This window comes from Camellia sinensis, chromosome 9 (assembly GCF_055761805.1).
Source record: "Camellia sinensis isolate YWXY chromosome 9, ASM5576180v1, whole genome shotgun sequence".
Lineage (NCBI taxonomy): Eukaryota > Viridiplantae > Streptophyta > Magnoliopsida > Ericales > Theaceae > Camellia > Camellia sinensis.
The window spans coordinates 46,797,105-46,818,258 of record NC_138969.1 but is presented as its reverse complement, the minus strand read 5'-3'; the positions used below and the strand labels follow the sequence as shown (position 1 = coordinate 46,818,258).

The 21,154-nt window shown below is 36.9% G+C and overlaps 1 protein-coding gene across 1 annotated transcript; it reads right to left on the bottom strand.

Annotated features, from left to right (window-relative positions):
* Nucleotides 1–1,005: 1,005 nt before the first annotated feature.
* LOC114277272 (epoxide hydrolase 1) lies at nucleotides 1,006–8,200 on the bottom strand. The gene is made up of 4 exons (XM_082888566.1): nucleotides 7,660–8,200; nucleotides 3,187–3,354; nucleotides 2,645–2,880; nucleotides 1,006–1,507 (listed from the first exon to the last, which is right to left on the bottom strand). Exons 1-4 carry the CDS (start codon nucleotides 7,810–7,812, stop codon nucleotides 1,261–1,263), a joined length of 804 nt encoding a protein of 267 aa, XP_082744692.1. The 5' UTR covers nucleotides 7,813–8,200; the 3' UTR covers nucleotides 1,006–1,260.
* Nucleotides 8,201–21,154: the final 12,954 nt, after the last annotated feature.

Below are 21,154 nucleotides of genomic sequence, written 5' to 3'. Positions count from 1 at the left end.
TGGATGTGATTTGGTCATATTATATCAAATATGATCTAATGGAATATTAAAAAAGAATATGAATATATTTTAAAAATGAAATTTACTAAAAAAATCCCTATTATAAACTATTTCAATATAAAAATAATTACATACCACAAACTAATTTAATATGAAATAATTAAATATTATGTCAATATGAATACTAGATACTATCATATTGAAACTATTCATATCAATATAAATAGTGTGAATATTCAAAAATTCATAATATTTTATTAATTGAAAGTATGAATATTCACATTTAAAAATTTCACACTTACTAAAAAATTCACACTTATATACAAGCACGGAGAGGAAGAGTCCTATGACAAAATATTTCTCCAAAAATGTGAAATTTTTAATTTTTTCATTTCATATAATTTTATATTTAATAGATTCCGTTTAATACATCAATATGTTTTTGTCAATTTATACAAGAGTAATTATAAGCGTGAAAAATATTGTATCATCAAATAGATACTATTTACATAGCACATACAACTCCACATGGGGAAGAAACAAAAGCCTTATTATACCCACACCCAACAATCACTCCACTATTGCTTACATACAACCCATAAAGGGGAGAAATAAACAAACTCGAGCTTATTCGTTTAATAAATAAGCCGAGCTCAAACCAGTTTTAAACAAGCCAAACTTGAGTTGTTAATGAATATCTCGGTTCATTTGCAACTCTACTTGAGGGAAATATTTGTAATTCTGTTAAAATTAGTTATAATTTTTTCAAATCTCATGAGAAATCAGCTTAATTTACCAAAAGATGAAAGTTAGAAGAGCTTGCTATATGTGTTAGTAATTGCTTATTAATTGAAAAGGCTAGTTTATGATGGCAGATTGCTATGGTTCAAATTTGATACAAGTGAAATAGCTTTTCCAGCAAATGATTCTCTCAATTTTAATTTATTCAAATTATTTTTATCTCATAAGCAATAGACAAAGTTGCAACAAATATTCAGGAACAAATTTTCAAAACAGAAAAGACTATTAGTCTGCCTTTAATAATGCACCAAACATCTTGCACATAAATTTCAAGACAAACAGAAAAACTACAAAATTATTCTTCCTTTGATAATGCCCAACAAAGTTAATTATTATTCATGTCACAATTGGCATACTACTACTATGACTCCAAACTTTTCAAGGTACTCTTGAGCTCCAACCAATCCTTTCAACACACTTCCAATGTCAAAAACAAACCAACCATTGACTGTTTGAAAATCAACTATGCTTACTGAGGAAGGTGAGGATTAGTTGGTTCACCTGATCGAGGAATTGCTCCTGAACGAAATGGGTTCCTTCGGACAAGTATGTTATCTCCAAATCAGGGACAAACGTTTTCACCTGTCCGCTCCTTATGTAGTCCTCCTTTCCCGGAAATTTGAAAGCATAATCTTTCTCACCCACGATCAGCAATGCCGGACATGCAACTTTTGTATTTGGTAACTTAAACTCTTCATCAACAGACCTGTAAAAGAACATATCAGCGAACCTATTTTATTAGATGGTAGCTGGTTAGAAGTCAGTCAGTCAAACCAGTTCAAAAGTTTCAATTAGCCGACCTTTTGTTCGATCACGTAAGTTAGCCATATACCATGATTTTAACACACAGTATAAATAGTTAAGTTGAAGGTCCCTTTTTTTTTTTTTTAAAAAAAAAAAAATAGTAAGTTGAAGGTCTTTGGTGCTCAATAGACTCATGGCTTGTCAATATATCATAGTGTGTAAACCTTGTGACATGTGTAGTGTTGATTGGTTTGGGTAGTTATCAAGGTATGATCTAGAAAATCTTTTATTTTCAGTATGTTGATACTATGGAGGATGAAGAATGAATGTTTTGGACTCAGATTTGAGTGTGTAAGTTCCTGAATGTATTTGTATATTCAATTGTGTCTAATTACAAAGAATACATCTAATTATATAGCACTCCTAACCCTAATACAAAAAAGAAAATAGAACGTATACACAAATATAGACTACCATATATACAAAGATACACAAATACTCTCACAGAGTGTACCCTATTGTTTGCCTGTCTACATTCAAGCTACGGAGCACGGATACAGACACACGACACAACAATTTTCAAAAAAAAAATATAGGACACAACATGTGGGGGACACAAAATATATAATTTTATATATTTATTATAGTATATCATATTTACAAATATATCTTTCAAAGATAATAAAAAAAAAAATGTAACATAACATTAATGTTTACATATCTACATTGTTTTCTTTTATCTCTGTGTTCTATTTCTTAAGTATTTTGTTCGAACTTTACGTCTGTTCAAATGATGAACATGTGTGCCTCCAAGGGTCCAAAGAATGTTTGGGTTTAAATTTTTTAAAAAACAATATGAATGTTTTGGACAAGTGTCAGTGTCAAACACAGACACATAACCCTCTTAGAAGTGTCCATGCTTCATAGACTACAGGTTTCGTGCTCTTGTTAGTGGAAGGTGTGGCATCCTAGTCCAGTTGATGCCTGTTGATATAACCATAGGCTTTAGCTTGCATTGTAGACAAAAGGGCAGTGACAGAAGATGGCAGGGGCCTATATTTACTTGACTTATGTGAACACAAGACAAAACCAATTTTACCTGTAAGGAACTTGCAGGGCAGTGCGAAATCCAGATTTTGTATACAAAGCTCCATAGGCTTCAAGATCTTCCTCCGAGAACCATGGGGGAAGAGGAGTAGAAGGTTCCACCAAATCCATGATTTCTTGATTTTCTCCAGCTATTGGTATTTCACTTTTGGAGAAGAGAATGTAGACGTTCCGCACAACCGTTTTGGCATTAAGACGGCCAAAATCAGCTTCAGCTCGTCCAGGTTCCTATTAATATTGAGATTACAAACATCAAATTGCAAGCAATTAAGATTGTTTCTTCAATAACCTAGAGGGGTAGCTCAGATGGTCAGTCGCCCAGGTTCACATCCACAAGCTGTGAGGTTCAAATCCCCTCCCGTTTGCCTGGTTCATAGGCTTTGGTAGGGGGTGGCCTCTGAACCTGGAGTTTACACACCTGGGCTGGGTTCAAAAGACCTTGCCTAGGCCGAGTTCTCAGCCATAAATGAAAAATAAAATAAAAGGATTGTTTCTTCAATTCTAAGCAAGCAAACTGATTATGTTACTACATACCCTCCACCTTGAGATGTAGAAACCTTCAGGAAGGTGTTTGCCGAATGTTACGGAACCCGGGGGAAAAAATGGCGCACCCATGGTTATGATTCCTGAGACCCTCTCTGGGTAGAAAAGGGAAAAATAGTAGGCAGGCCGAGCCCCAAAATCTTTAGCAACGAGAAAAACCTGTGAATAGAAGCGAAAAAGGATTAAATGTTATGTTACATGGACTCGGGTATGAGTATCGAGTGCGAATGCATGTCCAAACATCAAATCTTCCTAAATCTAAAGCTCAGAATCGTGAGATATGCATCAAAAAGTTAAATATGGGTACGGAAACACATGTTAAACACTTACATATTTGCATTTGTATAATGTTTTTAAATGTAAATTATTAAAAAACGTATTTCAAAATGAGATTTAGGCAAAAATATAGGTTGCGTTTGGTAGAGTTTTCTAAATATGATTTAAGAATAGAGTTGTATTTTGAGTTTGTGAGTTTTGGAATTTTGATTTGAGTGTAAAAAATTTGTTTGGTAAATGAGTTTTGAATTGAGTAGGAAATTTTTGATGTGACATATGATATTTGATACAAAAACTTACAACTCATAACTAAACACACAGCTCAAAATTCTATTAAAACTCACAAAAAATTTTAAAAAATTCGGAAAATATTTTTTTATTGAATATATAAAAATTAACATGTGTCCAAAAAAAAAAAAATGCATTGTTCCGGTCAACCGGTGGGACGTCCGGTGGGACAACCGGTTAGCCCAAATTTTCCCGCCTTCGACTATGTTTTCAAAAGTGAATGTGGAATTGATTTTTGAAAATAATAAACAAACACCATGTTCAAATCAAATAGAGCCTATAGAATTTCTATCTCTCGTTTGTGTGGAAGCTAGTAGGGATGGCAATTTGAAACCGGCCCGACGGGGACCCGACCCCCCGACCCCGATCAGAATGGTTTTTCCCCGAAAAATATCCCCGTGGGGACGGGGATGGTATTTGAAATTAGATCCCCGATTAGTTTCGGGCCGGGGACGGGGATAGCTTTCACAGCCCCGTCCCCGGCCCCGTCCCCATCCCCGGTTTTCTCCCCGAAATGAAATTACTATAATACCCCTATATATATATATACACTGCCCCACTCACACCGTGTGTTAAAAAAACACACGGCCCCAGCGTTACTCACTCACACAACCTCATCTCTCTCTCTCTCTCTAAAGGCCTCCCTCCTCACACAGACCCATTCACTCACACAGCCTCTCATCTCCCTCTCTCTCTCTCTCTCTCTCTCTCTCTCTCTAAAAGCCTCCCTCCTCCGACGCTGACACCGCCGGTGCCGATCTCCCCCTCTGCTGTCCCATTCACTCACGGATCCATTCACTCACAGATCTGCAAACTCACACAGACCCATTCACTCCTCACAGATCTACAAACTCACACAAGCTCAAAGGCCTCCCTCCTCACACAGACCCATTCACTCACAGATCTGCAAACCCAGATCTCGACCGTCAACGGCAGATCCTCTCATTCGGCGATCTCTCTCTCTCTCTCTCTCTATACTTAGATATGTCTCTCAGATCTGTCTCTCTCCCGTTGTAATGTTGATGTTGTTTGTTGTTGATGTTGATGTTGTTCTATGATGATGTTGTTTGATGATGTTTGAATTTTTGGATTTTTTTTTTTTGATGATGTCTCTCAAATCTGCAAACTTGTTGCTGTTTCAATTTTTTTTTTTTTGGTCCGGGGAACTTTTGGGGTCGGGAAAACCCGATCCCCGTTGGTGGCGGGGACGGAGACTCCAATAGGTTCCCCGTCGGGGATCGGGGCCGGGGACGGGGAAGTTTTTATCATCGGGGATCGGGGACGGGGAGTGTGGTCCCCGGCCCCGCCCCGGCCCGTTGCCATTCCTAGAAGCTAGAAATGTTAATTTACCAATAATTATTTGCATATTCTTCTTCAAAAATCATACAAAATTAGAAGATTTAAATATTTAAATTGAATACAGGTGTCAAAAATATATCCTACACCTTTACTCCAATAGACATGGGTACACTAGGGGAAGTAGAAGCGGACATATAACACTGGTTGCACTTGATGTGGAATTAACTTTTGATAATCAACTTTCGGTTAAAAATCAACCAATGCTCCAATTGTTTCCCATGATGTTTGGTAGAATGCAAAACATTTCCAGCCTCTAAAAACATTTTCTTATGAGTTTGAGATTACCTCTAATTTCTTAATGTTTGAGTACAATTACAAAAATAGCTTGGAAAACCAATTATAATTGAAGAAAATATTCAGGTTACTATGACAAGATGTATATCCAAAAAATTGTGAAAGAAACTCACAAAATTCTAATAACCATTTCCTTTTCTTTTTTCTTTTTTCTTTTTCCTTTTAGTAGTTGTTATAATTAAAATAAGCAAAGTAAAATTGCTACTTGTTTTCTAAATAAACAAAACATGTTTTTAATTGTTTCCCAATTTCTTTTTCCACAATTTTTGGATGTCATAGAAGAAGAGAAGAAAATCCAAAACATCCCCAAAAAATTTCTTCTGTTTACAAATTGAAGAGCTTGAATTTACAGCACCTAATCATATAATTCACCAAAACTATTCAGGATGCAACAAAAAGTACTCTGCAAACACAAGCAAAACTCATATCCCCTGCGCAATGCTCAACTACAAATAATGTCATAATTACATCTAAAGAAGACCGGACAAATCCATCCAAAATTTGTAATTTCTTGACACTAAAGAGCAAATAAAATCCATACTCTTGTAATTTGTCTTCTGTGTTAATTAATCAAATTGATAACATATTTTAGAAATTATACTGAAATCAAAGATAAACTAGTCCATTTACTCTTTTCAAAGTTTTTGGTTAGTGAGTAATTCTATTTTCAAGGCACCATCCCATTATTATTATTATTATTATTATTATTGTTATTATTATTACACATTTATGTTCCTTAACCAAATTGCTACTTCGGACACCCAACACACAACCAGCCACTGTCATCCCTCCTCTGAAGCCCACTCCCCACAGCCAGCTGCCGTCACCAGCCACCTCCACCTCCATGTCCCTCTTCCCTAGCCACCATTGCAGGTCCCCAATCCCCGCTGCCCCACCACCCCTCGCCCTCAATACCACTACCATTGCAGACCCTACCTCCGCGATCCACCACCCCCATGACGCACTTTTGCTAAATCCCCCACCCCTCGCTACCCTCTACTCACAGTCACAAACACAAATACACACATACAGAGAAATCAAGATCAAGGGTTTGGTTTGAAGGAGTGAATTGATCATTTTATCCTAATTTTCATCCTTTATCAATTGATATAATAAATCATTTTATCCTAATTTCCATCTATTTTCTTATCCAAGTTTATCAATTGATATAATAAATCATTTTATCCTAATTTCCATCTATTTTCTTATCCGAGTTTATCAATTAATATATTAAATAATTTTATCCTAATTTTCATCTATTTTCTTATCTGAGTTTATCAATTGGTATAACAAATCCTTTTATCCTAATTTTCATCTATTTTCTTATCCGAGTTTATCAATTGAAATATTAAATAGTTTTATCCTAATTTTCATCTATTTTCTTATCTGAACTTATCAATTGATATATTAAATAATTTTATCCTAATTTTCATCTATTTTCTTATCCGAATTTATTAATTGATATATTAAATCATTTTATCCTAATTTTCATCTATTTTCTTATCCGAGTTTATCAATTGATATATTAAATCATTTTATCATAATTTTCATTTATTTTCTTATTCCGAGTTTATCAATTGATATATTAAATAATTTTATCCTAATTTTCATCTATTTACTTATTCGAATTTATCAATTGATATATTAAATAATTTTATCCTAATTTATGTCTATTTTCTTATTTGAATTTATCAATTGATATATTAAATCACTTTTTCCTAATTTTCATTTATTTTCTTATCTGAGTTTATCATATTTTCTTATCCGAGTTTATCAATTGATATATTAAATCATTTTATCCTAATTTTCATCTATTTTCTTATCTGAGTTTATCAATTGATATAACACATCATTTTATCCTATTTTCCATCTATTTTCTTATCCGAGTTTATCAATTGTTCTATTAAATAATTTTATCCTAATTTTCATCTATTTTCTAACCCGAGTTTGTCAATTGATAAATTAAATCATTTTATCCTAATTTTCATCTATTTTCTTATTCGGGTTTATCAATTGATATAACAAATCATTTTATCCTAATTTCCATCTATTTTCTTTTATCAATTTATATATTAAATCATTTTATCCTAATTTCCATCATTAAAACCAGACAAATTGACATAAGTGGTACATTAACGACGATTATAATTTGTCCCTAAATTTACTTTCTTCTACTTTTTCTCTTATTTTCTCTGCAACCAAACAAACACAGAGTACCTGACAAATAAGAAGAGTTCAGGAATATACCTTTGGAATGCTCAGGACATCGAGGATAGCGAGGAGGTCGGTGATGAGGTCAGCAAAGGAGGCCTTTTCGGGTTCGGGTGGTGGGTCAGACAGCCCGTACCCTCTAAAATCGGGTGCGATCGCACGGTAACCAGCGTTGGAGAGGGCGATCATCTGGCGGCGCCAGGAGTACCATATCTCGGGAAACCCGTGGAGGAAAACCACAACCGATTGGCCCGACCCGATCTCAGCTACATGGAGCTACATGGAGCTAGAATTCTTCTTTTGAATAGCGTTAATTCTAAAATTCAAGCCACCGGTTTTTACCTTTTTCTTCACGAAGGCTGCTAGGAGCCTAGGAGCAGTTGTTAATGATTCGGTGAGTCTCGTCAAATTCATGTTTAGTTGTGTCACATGCTACAGAGCTACGAGTTTCATGGGACTATCAATCTTACTTGGGGATAGTGGGATTAACATTGCTATGAAGGGGCTGAGATTGCTTATTCAATCCCCAAGTAAAATGTCTACTTTGCTTTCTATTTATCAAACACAATAAAATCTCTTTTTATATAATAAAAGCTATTACATATAATTTTATAGATTTAATACCAATTAACTTATGTCACCGCATTATTCCTTAAACAAACATATTTTATTTTACATCTCTAACTTAATACTATCATATTATTAATTTTCTCACTCAATTCCATTGTATTTATAATCTTATCCAACTTAATTTGTTAAACAAACGTGGTCTACAAGCATACAATAAGGTTGACCTCATTTGTAAATAAATTATTTTAGTTGACTTTTTAATTTTTTTAGCTATTTTAGCTAGCTAAAAAAGTTGTGTTTGAGATAAGAGTTGATTTTTTTTTTTTTTTTTGTAATTGATTTGATGATTGTGAGAAAACAAATGAAATGATTATAATTTAGATGTGACATTTTATCTTATTAACTAATTTAGTTTATTTTATCTTTATTAATATTTTAGCAAACGCAACTTTCCAAACACTCCCATTGTCAGTTGTTAGGCCTTGTTTGTTTGAAGAGGTTGAGCATGCAATTAGAATTAATAGTGAGTAAAATTCACTAATATTGTGTTTATTTGCAATTAATCCCCAATAGATTGTTAGTCTCAAATTCTCAATGGACTATGATTTCTATGAATAGAGGGGATTAGCAAAAGCCAAAGAAACTTGGTTTTAAGACTTAATCCCTTGGGATTAGCTTGGAAAAAGCTATTTTGCTCTCTTTTTATCCTATCTAATTTACTTACTCCACTTGGTTAGCAGGGCATTTTCTCTAACTTTCTATTTTGGAAAATTTGGTTATAAACTCCCTTTACATTCCTTTCATTATTAAAAAGATTAAGAAAAAAATTATACTTTCTAAATCTCCTCATAATTATAAAGTCTTGCATAAAGGACAAAATTTATTATTTAAATATTTTATCAGACTATTATATCCTCAACTAAATCTTTCCACTTTCTCTATCCACCCTCTTCCCACCTTCTCTTCCCTCCTCCATCGTTGTCTTTTTTCCCAATCGTGAACACCGTCAAGGCCTCATATCTAAGATCCTCTGATTCGCCGCATGTCGAGTCAAACTCGCAAGGTTGCTCAAAAAATGGTGGCTGCTCTTGCAAGCAAGCAACGACAATCAAACACAGGTCCTCTCAAATCTTTCAATTTTGGCTTATCATTGAAGTGTTTTGGTAATGGTCGAATGAAATCAATTGTGAGAGTGGGGCTTAATTGAAAGTTTTGAAATCTGTTTTGAATTATTTGTTGTTCTGTCTTTACTAATTATCTTATCATATATTTTTATTCATGTATATCCACAACAACTTTAGTAGTACAATAATGATTTATCCCACTAATGAAGTGGAAATTAAAAAAAAAAAAAGAAAAAAAAAATTTAAGACCAAAACATCACATCAATTAGTGAGACCGACCATCTAGAGCTCTTTTAAAGTTCCCAAACATTTTTCTTAGTAGTAACAATGTCGTAGGCCATATCTTCCGTGGAGATTGCTTATTTGTAGGTAAGTATTTTTGTTATCAGAAATGAGCCTTGTATATATATGCATGCATGCATGCATGTTGTATACATGAGTGAGTGGACCTTATTTTGCTCCTGCTAGTATCAAATGAATCATCACTTAGAATTTTTAAACAATATAAAATTTTACTTTGAATCATAATAAATTTCACTCTAATTTAGTGTAAAATTGTACTTTCAGAGTAAAGTTTACTATGATTCAAAGTAAAATTTTACTCTGGTTAAAGACATGTTAATTTGCTTAACAATATAAAATTTTATTTTGAATCGTAGTAAACTTTACTCTGAATCAGAGTAAAGTTTACTATAATTCAAAATAAAATTTTACTCTGAAATTTTACTCTGGTTAAAAACATGTTGATTTTCTTAACGATATGAAATTTTACTTTTACTCTAATTCAGAGTTTACTCTGAATCAGAGTAAAATTTACTATGATTCAAAGTAAAATTTTACTCTGAAATACACTTTGAAGATGGCTTAATAGGAGAGCTGATAGATATGAGGGTTATATAGTAAAAGAAACATGTTTCAAAATATTAGGAGGTTTTGAAAGTGCATATATAATTCTTGTTATTTTGAAAGACAAATTAGACAGTGAAGGATCTATCACCAAATCCCTCTCTTTTTTTTTGTCATTATTTTTTACTCTCACCATTCTTTATATCAAAATAATTTAATATAATTTTTTTTAATATTTAAATAATATAGTACAAAAAAATAATAAATTTAATATTTATAAAATATATCAAAAACACTAAAGGCATTTGTGAAATTTCATATAACTAATCCCATCACAGAATGAAAAACAAACCTAAAATCTTGCTAGTTCAATGGTTATGAAAAAAATACAACTTTTTATAATTTTCTCACTAATTATCCTCATACTAACAATTTCCTCACTAACAATCTACACACTAATAATTGCACCCAACCTAAGAGCATCAACAATAGAGCACTTATCTTACCTTTTTGCTAAATTGAGGAGTTGGTTGTCCAAAAAACACTCCCCAACAGACTCCTATTGAGTCCCCTAAATTTAGAATTGTTACAATCGCTCTTTATTTGTAGTCATGTAGCTCCTCCAAATATATAATTCTTATTTCATAGGTGCGAATTGGAAGGCGTGAAAGAATAGGAAATATTTTAATAGAATAGAAAAAGAATAGAGATTGTTATTGGGACAAATAGTTGACAAAGTGACTCCTAAAATAGGAAATCATTTTTTAAGGATAAATTACAAATAAATTTCTTGAATTTTGCTTAAAATATGAATTGTCCCTTGTAGTTCTAGAAATTATATTCCACCATTTGAGGTTTCTAATTTCATAACAAATAGATCATTTTATTAATAAATCATCAAGTCAATTATCAATTTTTAATAATGTTAGAAATATATGTTAGTTAATAATTTAGGTAATTTTATTATTATATGGAAGAACAATTAAAAAATTTATGTTTTTAGTTAATTTAGTTAAATAAAAAAATTAACAAATTGTTATTTTTAATTTTTCAAATCATAAAAGGTGATTTATATTTTAAATAAATTTTATAAGATGTATTTATAATTTATTTATTTTTTATTATATTTTAAAATAGAAATAAGACAGATTGTTGGGATGCTCTTAACTGTAAAAACAATCAGACCCTTAATTATAACCGTGGGCATCCAACTAATGCGTTGGGAGAAGAGAGAGATAAAAGAGAAGAGGGCTGATGATTGTACAGGAAGTGAGTCTTATTGCACTTTTTATAAATTTTTTATTTATATATATTTTAATACATAACTTTTATCTAACATATTGTTGGCTACATATTTTGTAAAAGCCAATTACAGTTCGACATGTGACAGAGTAAGGGTAATAAAGGAAGGTTATTCAAGTCTTTAATCCTGATCGTACACGTGACAATAAATATTGGTCCTCACATGATCTGAGTAACACTAGATCAATAACGGGATGCAAGATGACATATCTTCAACGGTTACTCATATTCAAATTCAAGTACAAGAGGGAAGCTCAACTGCCAGTAATGGCGTAATGGAGCTACTTGTAAGGAAGCATGATCAGCGATCATTGAGGAGCAGTTCGACGGTTCGAAGTGCAGTTCGAAGGTCATCACTGACGAGTATAAATAGCAGGGTAGCCCCCAGAAAAAAGGACTCAGATCATACAAATCAGTCATTTACTTCATATATTTTCTTTTCCAGTCTTTTACATTTCCAGTCTTTAAATACCTGCACTTTAAATACCCGCACTGCACTTCGATTCATAGGAGTAGCTTCAAGTAGATTCAAGTGGATTGCTGTTGTAAACCTCTCTGAGGCTGAGTTCGAACCATTGTAAGGGTTCATTTTTATGAAATACTTCAATTGTTCTTCATATTACTGTTATTTCTATTAACTTCTCCTAAGTCAAGCCACCAGTAAAAGTCCTCTTCATTGAGGCTGAAAAGAACTAAAACACAATCGTCTGATAATTGGTTGGCAATCACAATTTCTGTAAGGACTGATTGATCCTTGCTGGCACGCTCACATTCACAAAAATACCCTTCGAAAAGCCAAAAAGCCAACATATATTTTTGGCACGCCCGGTGGGACATAATTAAAAATGGCTAGAAGAAGACGACAAGGAGAAAATGAACGCTTGGAAGAAGGCGTGGAAGGAGAGGTAGAAATACCAAATTCAGAGGATAATGTGGTAACACATCCTGTGGAAACTCCTATATTGTCAGAACCTATGGTCGAACAGACCAGTACTTCTGGACAAGAACCATATGTTCATATTATTGGACAAAACCAATGAATTGGACCGTCCACTGTGCCATTTATTCAACCAACAAATCCATGGGATGGTTTAGTAAATGCCATGGGACAACAATTAATGAACACAATGGAAAGGTGGGCAACATCCTTTTTGGATCGAATGAATAACCACCAATCAACAAACACAAGACACACGGAGGAAGTCGTAAATGTCCCCCAACAAAGATTGGCTAGAGAAAAACAGCCTATGCAAGTTAATGGACAGTATAATGGTCAAACTAGTAATCAGAACTATGAAAGACCATCACCTCAGTCTTGGTATGAACCCATTTCAAGGCCTATAGCAGGCCAAAATGCCTCAGTACTTAATAATGAAGCCACACAAGTTGGTGGATCTGGCCAAATACAAGAAACTGGTATAAGAATGATTACAAATCCCATGTTCGAAGCCATACCTGGCACAAGGGGGTACACTAATCCCTTATTCGAATTTACACCCGGGGGGTTGGAGGGTTTTCCTACAAATGGCAGAGACACAACACCTGTTCCAGCACCTTTTGCAGGTCCTTTCGCAAGTCATGCTCAAAGGGGTTACCCATACCCTCAACAGCAACCTGCACCGCAAGGACAACCAGCCCCAAATTTACCACCTTATGGACCAAGAGGACCACAAGCACAAGTTTGTCCACTAAATCCTGTGTTTGCCCCTCCAGTAGTGGTTCAGCAGGCACAAAATATGGTCCCTAGAGACCAGATTGCTGATATTGTTAGGGAGATATGTGGACCAATGGCTCGGGGGGTCCAGACTCCTATATACAGAAAACCATACCCAGAATGGGTGGATAGGGTACATGAATACCCAAGGGGATTCAGGATACCAGATTTTACCCTTTTTTATGGGACTGGAAATCAATCAACGATAGAACATATTGCTAGGTTTGCTGCTCAATGCGGTGAATTTACTAACCATGACTATATGAAACTGAGATTATTTCCAAATTCCCTAACGGGGGGAGCATTTGTATGGTACATCAACCTTACACCTGGCTCCATTCAAAATTGGCAACAAATGGAAGAGGCATTTCATGCCCAATTCTTCCAATCAGAGCCAGAAGTATCTATGGCAGATTTGGCTAGATTGAGTCAAAGGCCTGAAGGAAAGGCTACTCAGTTTATTGCCAGATTTAAAAGGGCTCGAAATAAATGTAGAGTCATCCTGCCAGAGCCAGAATTCGTCAGATTGGCTCAAAATGGTTTAGAATTCAGGCTTCGAAAGAAGTTTGATTTAACTGAATTCAGAGATTTGGTCGAATTGACCTATAAGGTGTCTCGATATGAAGCATTATTAGAAAAGGAGCAAGATCGAAATAATGCATCATATAAGACATATTATAGAGATCCTAATTATGAAATAGATGCAGCAGAGATTGTAGGCAAAGAACCCGTAATCTGTGAAGCATTAATTCATAAGGATACAACTATAGACCAGCAGTTTAAAAAGAAAGACTTTCACAGAAAATACTCTTTTGATTTAACAAAAGCAGATGACATCTTTGATTATTTGCTCGCGGCTAATTTCCTTAAGTTACCAAAAGGAGTAAAACTACCATCTCCAGATGAACTGAAAGGAAAAGTATACTGTAAATGGCATAATTCTTGGTCTCACTCGACTAAAAACTGCATTGTTTTTCGAGACAGGATCCAAGAACAGATTCGGAAAGGAAGTTTGAAGTTCCCAGCTAAAACAGAAAAAGCCATGGGAATTGACAGTGATCCGTTTCCAGAAGTTGGAGAAGGCACAGCTAATGTGGTTGTACCAAACTTCCAGAATCTATCTCTGCAAGAGTTGGAAGAGGTCAACGTGCAAATGCATACTGCCAACCAGATAACTGCTAAGAAGGAGGCTAGAAACCCACCAGCTATTGGACAAGGTTTCTCACATCAGGAGGAGCAATCTGACGAAGAAGCACTAGATGACAACTCCTTGGAAGCAGCGGTGATGCAGAGAATGTGCCCCAGGTGCAGACTCAGTTACAAGTGGTTGAAGGGGCTTCCAACTGATGGGAAGCAATACTACAGGGATGTTCAGAGACGTCCTAAGTCAACCAATGCTTACAACAAAAGGCCGTATCCGGCTAGTGATAGGCAGAGACCACCAGTGGTTGAGCCTGTGGTGAACAGAATGCATGACAAAGGCAAGAAGCTCTTGCATGAATCCAGGCCACATAACTATTATAGAATGGAGAGTAGCCATTCTGAAAGAAAACTGGAGAGGGGTTCAGTTCATGGAATCAAAGCCAGAGATTGGCCCCCTAGACCAGTTTCACGCAGGACAGAAAATGGTCACTCTTATCGAAGGTCTGAATCAGATTCAAAACATGAGGACAAAACCAAGCACTTACCTTCACGGCCAGTTTCGAAGATGGCTTCGAAGGTGGAAAAGGGCAGTTCAGCGTCTGAATCAGCAAGTTCATGGGTACCTGGAGTCCCAGACTGGTTTGTAATGCAAAACAAACCTAGAGAGTTGCCTGTTCGAGGAGATGTTGTAAACCAAGGCAGGATGATCAGGCCTCCTATGGTGGCTCCGAATAACTGGGTGCTGCTTAAACACCCAAAGACGAGGGAACCAGGTATGGTCCCAGTCATCTCAAGATCACAGAGGAGAAAAATTCAGCGCAGGTACACCCAGTACCAGAAAGATCTGAAGGAAAGTGGAGAAAATTCTTCACCAGTCAAAACGGAAGGAAGGAAGAACCCAAAGTCAGACCATGCTCCAAAGCCGGTTCCACAGAGCAAAGTGGTCTGCAGCCGAGAACAATTGGCTAAGGTTCATGCCGAACTAACAGCCAGAGAGAAGTCTAGTTTAGTTGGATTGGAGAAGACTCTGATGGAGAGTGATAGTGAGACGGAAGAAGAGATTGGCATAAGCCAGAAGAAAGAGGTCGTGGAGGAAGAGATGTTCGAAGCCTTCATGGCTGAGCAAACGTTTCTGACTGAAGAGCCAGTTGAGAAAGATCCTTCGAAGGGATCAGTTAGCAATGAAATACCAGAATGCATCATGCAGGATGTTTCTGAGGGAGTCAACCAAAGTAACCAAGAGGGGGAACAAGTACAGCCAGCCATCCAGTTTGGCTCGTTTCCCCCAGTATCAGTGAACATGGTACACATATTACCACAGGAATTCCAAGCTGGAGATGAAAATCAAGAGGGGCAGGAAGCTGATCCAGTTCAGATCTCTAGTGAAGACTCGCAAGCAAGCATGGTGCAAGATAATTTCGAAATGGTTACCCCGATGGAAGATGAATATGAAAGTGAGGAAGTGGTAAGCATCAATCTATCGTATCCATTTGAGTACCCCTCAGATTCGATGACGCAGCACGTCAGGCCTTTGTACATCAAGGCTTTCTTTGATGGGATACAGCTGAACCGAGTCCTGATAGACAATGGGGCAGCAGTAAACCTACTCCCGAAATCTTCTTTGAAGAAACTAGGAAAAAAGAATCCCAGGTTGATACCAACCAGCACAACCATTGCTGGTTTTGCTGGAGATAAGCAAATGGCTCAGGGGATTCTACCCATTAATTTAAGTGTGGGAACCAGGGATTGTATGACAGCATTCTTCGTAATCGACAGTAATGCTAAATACAATGCTTTGCTTGGAAGGGATTGGATCCACACTAACAAATGTGTGCCTTCTTCTTTACATCAGAAAATCATGATGGCTTTAGGCAATGGAGAGACAGAGGAAATCGATGCAGATCCTCAACCCTTCATAGCCTGTGCAGACTTTGCGGAGGCTAAATTGTATATTGAGGGAGTGACACCACTCAGTATACTGATGAAAGATGACAGTTCAGCCGAAGTAACGGCTGATGAGGAGGTGACACACCTGAAGCACTTAGTCCAAGAAAGTGCTGATGAAGAGGTTGTCCTTAGAGATGACAATGATGCCTGGTTATAGGCAAAGAGAGGAACCACAAGAGGCCAAGTCCTTGGCTTTGATTAAATTTTCAGCATTGGACATAAAAGCAATAGTCCAGAAAGTTCAGGAGCAAGAGAGAGAGGCCATGATAATTGGCTGCAAACAGCAGAAGCAACAGGCTAGAGTCTTGACTCTTGGTAAGTACTGTGCCTTGGACATTGAAACAAAAGTCCAGGAGATACAGGAAGAGGAAGCCTTGTGGACAGATTTTGTCTATGAGGAGGAGGACAGAGATATTGAATTGAAGAACCTGGGGGCAGAACCAAGCTTGAAGATCACTTCAAAGGTAGAAGAAACCAGAGGGAGTTCTCATGCACAAGACCCTTTAGAAGAAGTAAATCTAGGGGAAGGTTCTGTACAACAGCCCACTTATATAAGTGCTTGCTTGAATGCTCTGGACAGAAACCAGCTATTGGTTGTTCTGAAAAAATACAAAGATTGCTTTGCATGGTCTTATAATGAACTACCAGGATTGGATAGGTCATTAGTGGAACATAGGCTCCCCATGAAGCCTAATTTCAAGCCTTACAAGCAGAAACCAAGGAGGATGAGTCCAGAAGTAATTCAGAAGGTCAAGGAAGAGATCCTTAAACTCCTCAAGGCAGGTTTTATTAGAACAGCCAGGTATGTCGAGTGGCTATCTAATATTGTGCCTGTAGTCAAGAAGAATGGCAAAATGAGGGTATGTATCGATTTCAGAAATTTAAATCTGGCAACTCCCAAAGATGAGTACCTTATGCCTATAGTGGACTTGCTGGTGGATAGTTCAGCAGGTCACCAAGTCTTGTCAATGATGGATGGGCATTCCGGCTATAACCAAATCTGCATTGCAGAGGAAGATATCCACAAGACAGCATTCAGATGTCCTGGGAATATTGGCACCTTTGAATGGGTTAAAATGCCATTTGGTCTAAAGAATGCTGGAGCTACATATCAAAGAGCCATGAACACTATCTTTCATGATCTTATTGGAGGATATTTGGAATGTTATATTGATGACATTATGGTTAAATCCCAGTCCATGGAAGAGCACTTGTTTCACTTAGAAGCAGCTTTTGAAAGGATGAGGAAGTTCAAGTTAAAGCTCAATCCTCTTAAATGTGCTTTTGGTGTATCATCTGGAAATTTCTTGGGCTATGTTGTTCACAAGAAAGGAATACAGATTGATCAGAACAAAGCCAAAGCAATCATTGAAGCCAAACCCCCATCAAGTAAGAAAGAATTACAAAGGTTCCTTGGGCAGGTTAACTTTCTTCGAAGGTTCATTTCTAACACTGCAGGGAAAACTAAAGTATTTTCTTCCTTGTTAAGGCTGAAAGATGAAGAGGAATTTGTGTGGACAACAGAGCATCAAATTGCTTTCGAAGGTATCAAGGCCTACTTGGCTAACCCTCCAGTGCTGATGCCACCAAAGGGGAACAAGCCCTTGAAGTTGTACATAGCCGCAGCAAAGGATTCATTGGGAGCTTTCTTAGCCCAAGACAATGAAGGAGGCAAGGAGCAAGCTATTTATTACCTTAGTAGGTTTTTAAATTCTTGTGAATGTAAATATTCAGCTGTTGAAAAGCTGTGTCTTGCTTTGTATTTTGCTGCAATAAAATTAAGATATTATCTTTTGCCTACAACTGTCTTGGTAATTGCAACCACAGATTTGGTTAAATATATGTTATCTAGACCAATGTTGAGGGGAAGAATTGGCAAATGGATGCTTGCCTTATCAGAATTTCATCTAGAATATGTCCCTCAAAGGGCAGTAAAAGGGCAGGTTTTAGCCAATTTCTTGGCAGATCATCCATCTCAAACAGAGAGCCAGGAGATAATGGAACTTGGTATGGCCAGTGTTGAGCCATGGCAAATGTGATTCGATGGGTCGAAAGCAAATGGGTTAATTGGAATTGGTATTGTAATCAAGTCTCCACGGGGGACAGAAACTACCCATGGTTTTAGAGTAAATGAAGCTACCTGTTCCAATAACCAGGCTGAATATGAAGCCTTAATTGTGGGATTAGAGATTCTTATTGGATTACAAGTATATGCAGTTGACATATTTGGAGATTCTCAATTGGTGGTTAACCAAGTGAAAGGAATTTTCAAGTGTCAAAGCATAAGTATCCTGCCATATTATGTTGTTGCATTACATTTGCTTTCTCAGTTTCAAATAGCAAATGTAACCCATGTTCCAAGATTCTTGAACACTAGAGCCAATGATGTGGCTCAAAAGGCTTCAAACTTCAAGAGAAGGGATAATACCCAAAGGGACATAAGCCAAACAACATATCAGAGATTAATACAACCTTTGAATAAAAGGAATGTGATCTTGGAAGTCAATCATAATGACTTACAAGAACAAGATTGGAGGCATCCAATAAAGCAGTACTTGACTGGTCCGTCTTCGAAGGCCAGTAGAAAAGTTAAATTGCAGTCTATGCAATATATGATATATGGTAATGCTCTCTACAAAAGGGGGGGAGATGGCTTATTGTTAGAATGTCTAGGCCCGAAAGAAGCATTAACAGCCATGGCTGAGGTTCATGAAGGCATCTGTGGTGCTCATCAACCTGGTGTAAAAATGAGGTGGTTGCTTCGAAGGCATTCCTATTATTGGCCAACCATCCTTAAAGACTGCATAGAATATGCAAAGGGGTGTCAGGCATGTCAAAAGCATGGCACAATAAGGCACGTGCCCATAACTGACCTACATGCAGTAGTGAAGCCTTGGCCATTCAGAGGGTGGGCCATGGATATGATGGGAAAAATACACCCACCTTCTTCGAAGCATCATTGTTTCATTCTAGTGGCCACTGACTACTTCACTAAATGGGTTGAAGCTAAGCCATACAAGGCTGTAGACCAAACAGAAGTTATTGGTTTTATTAAAGATTTGATCCATAGATTTGGCATCCCGCAAACCATAACAGTTGATAATGGAACTGTGTTTGATGGGAAGATGGTGAAGGCTTTTGTGGCAGAATTTGGAATTAGCCTTGTTAATTCCACACCCTATTATGCACAAGCTAATGGTCAAGCTGAGTCATCCAATAAGTCCTTGAAAAAAGGAATACAAAAGGTTGTGGATGACAATCCCAGGGATTGGCATAACCTATTATTGGATGTTCTGTGGGCATATAGAACCTCACCGAGGTCAAGCACAGGAGTCACTCCCTATGCCTTGGTGTATGGACATGATGCAGTCTTACCAGTAGAGATTAATGTTAAATCTTTGAGAGTAAGATGTCAAGATCAATTGAATTCTGAACAATACCATCAAAGTATGTGCTTAGAATTAGAAGGCATAGATGAAGCCAGAATTTTGGCATTAAATAGCATTCTTTTCCAAAAGAAGAAAGCAGCCAAGAATTATAATAAGAAAGTCAAACACATTGGCTTTGATGAAGGTGATTTGGTATGGAAGACAATACTCCCAATTGGGATTAAAAGCCATAAGTTTGGCAAATGGTCACCTAACTGGGAAGGACCATATCAAATTCATAGGGTTCTGCCTTTTGGAGCATACCATTTAAGAAATTTGAATGGTTATGTACATCCCAAAAAGATTAATGGCAGATATTTAAAACCTTATTTTCCAACCATTTGGGAAACACAAGGGATAGAGTAAACATCATATGCAAGCATCATATGCAAAAACACAAGCTTGCTCAAATGATATACAAAATATTGTGCTTTCATAAAGAATCAAGTACATTGTGCCACAAATTGGCCCAAAAATCATTACAATGCTTTAGTTGTTTTTGTACAATAGCTTTCCTATTGCTAAGGGAAGGAAATAATTGGATAGCCACAGTCATGTCTTCTTTTCGATTAGCCAGCCCTTGATTGGTGATGTGCAGTTTCTTATCAGTTCGAACCAAGGCTTGGTTTACTACGGCTAACTCTTCTTCAAGCTGAGCTTTCTTCTCCAGAAGTTGGACTCGAAAGTGGGAGGCAAAAGAGTGTTGTTCTTTCAGAGTCGATACTTCAGTATGCACTTGAGAAACAAAACTCTGGTCCTTAGCCAGCTTCTCATCCGCAATCTTAGCAGCATGACAAATATTGAGATAAAAATCAATAGTAGTTGCAGCCTGAGATAGATGACTTGAGACACTCATGCCAGACTGCTCAGCAATGTTACAGCATTGAAGGAACCCATTCCTGATGATAGGCTTTTGTAGAGCCTCGAAGGGGATCCTTGAAAAAGAAGTCAACAGTTGCAAGCATGTGTCCAAATCTACTGAAGGTGCAAAAGGCTTGTTGCTGGAGGAAGGAGAACTCTTGAAGATTTCCAGTAGGGAGTCAGCCAAGGCTAATGGTTCAGCTTCAGCAGTAGAGGTGGGAGAGGTAGAAGGTATGTCAAAGAGACTAGCTAGTCTTCCTTCGAAGATGTCTACCTCGTCCCTTGACATGAAGGGCATAGAGAGTGTTGTGGTGGAAGACACAAAAGGCTGCATGGGGATGGGAGAAACGGATGGAGCATCTTTGGCAGCCTCTATGGTCTTGGCCACCAGCAAATCAAGTGAAGAGGGGCTGGAAGTTGGCATTGGTGATGAACCATGAATTGAAGGGCTACCAGTGTCCTCTGTGGAAGAATCAACTGCCATTGGGAATGGAGTAGCAGTTGGAGTTTCTATAAAGGATGGAAAAAGAGCATGGCTCGAAGGAAAAGTAGACTGAGGTAGGTCACGAGCCAAAAAAGGGAGGTATGGCTTTAAT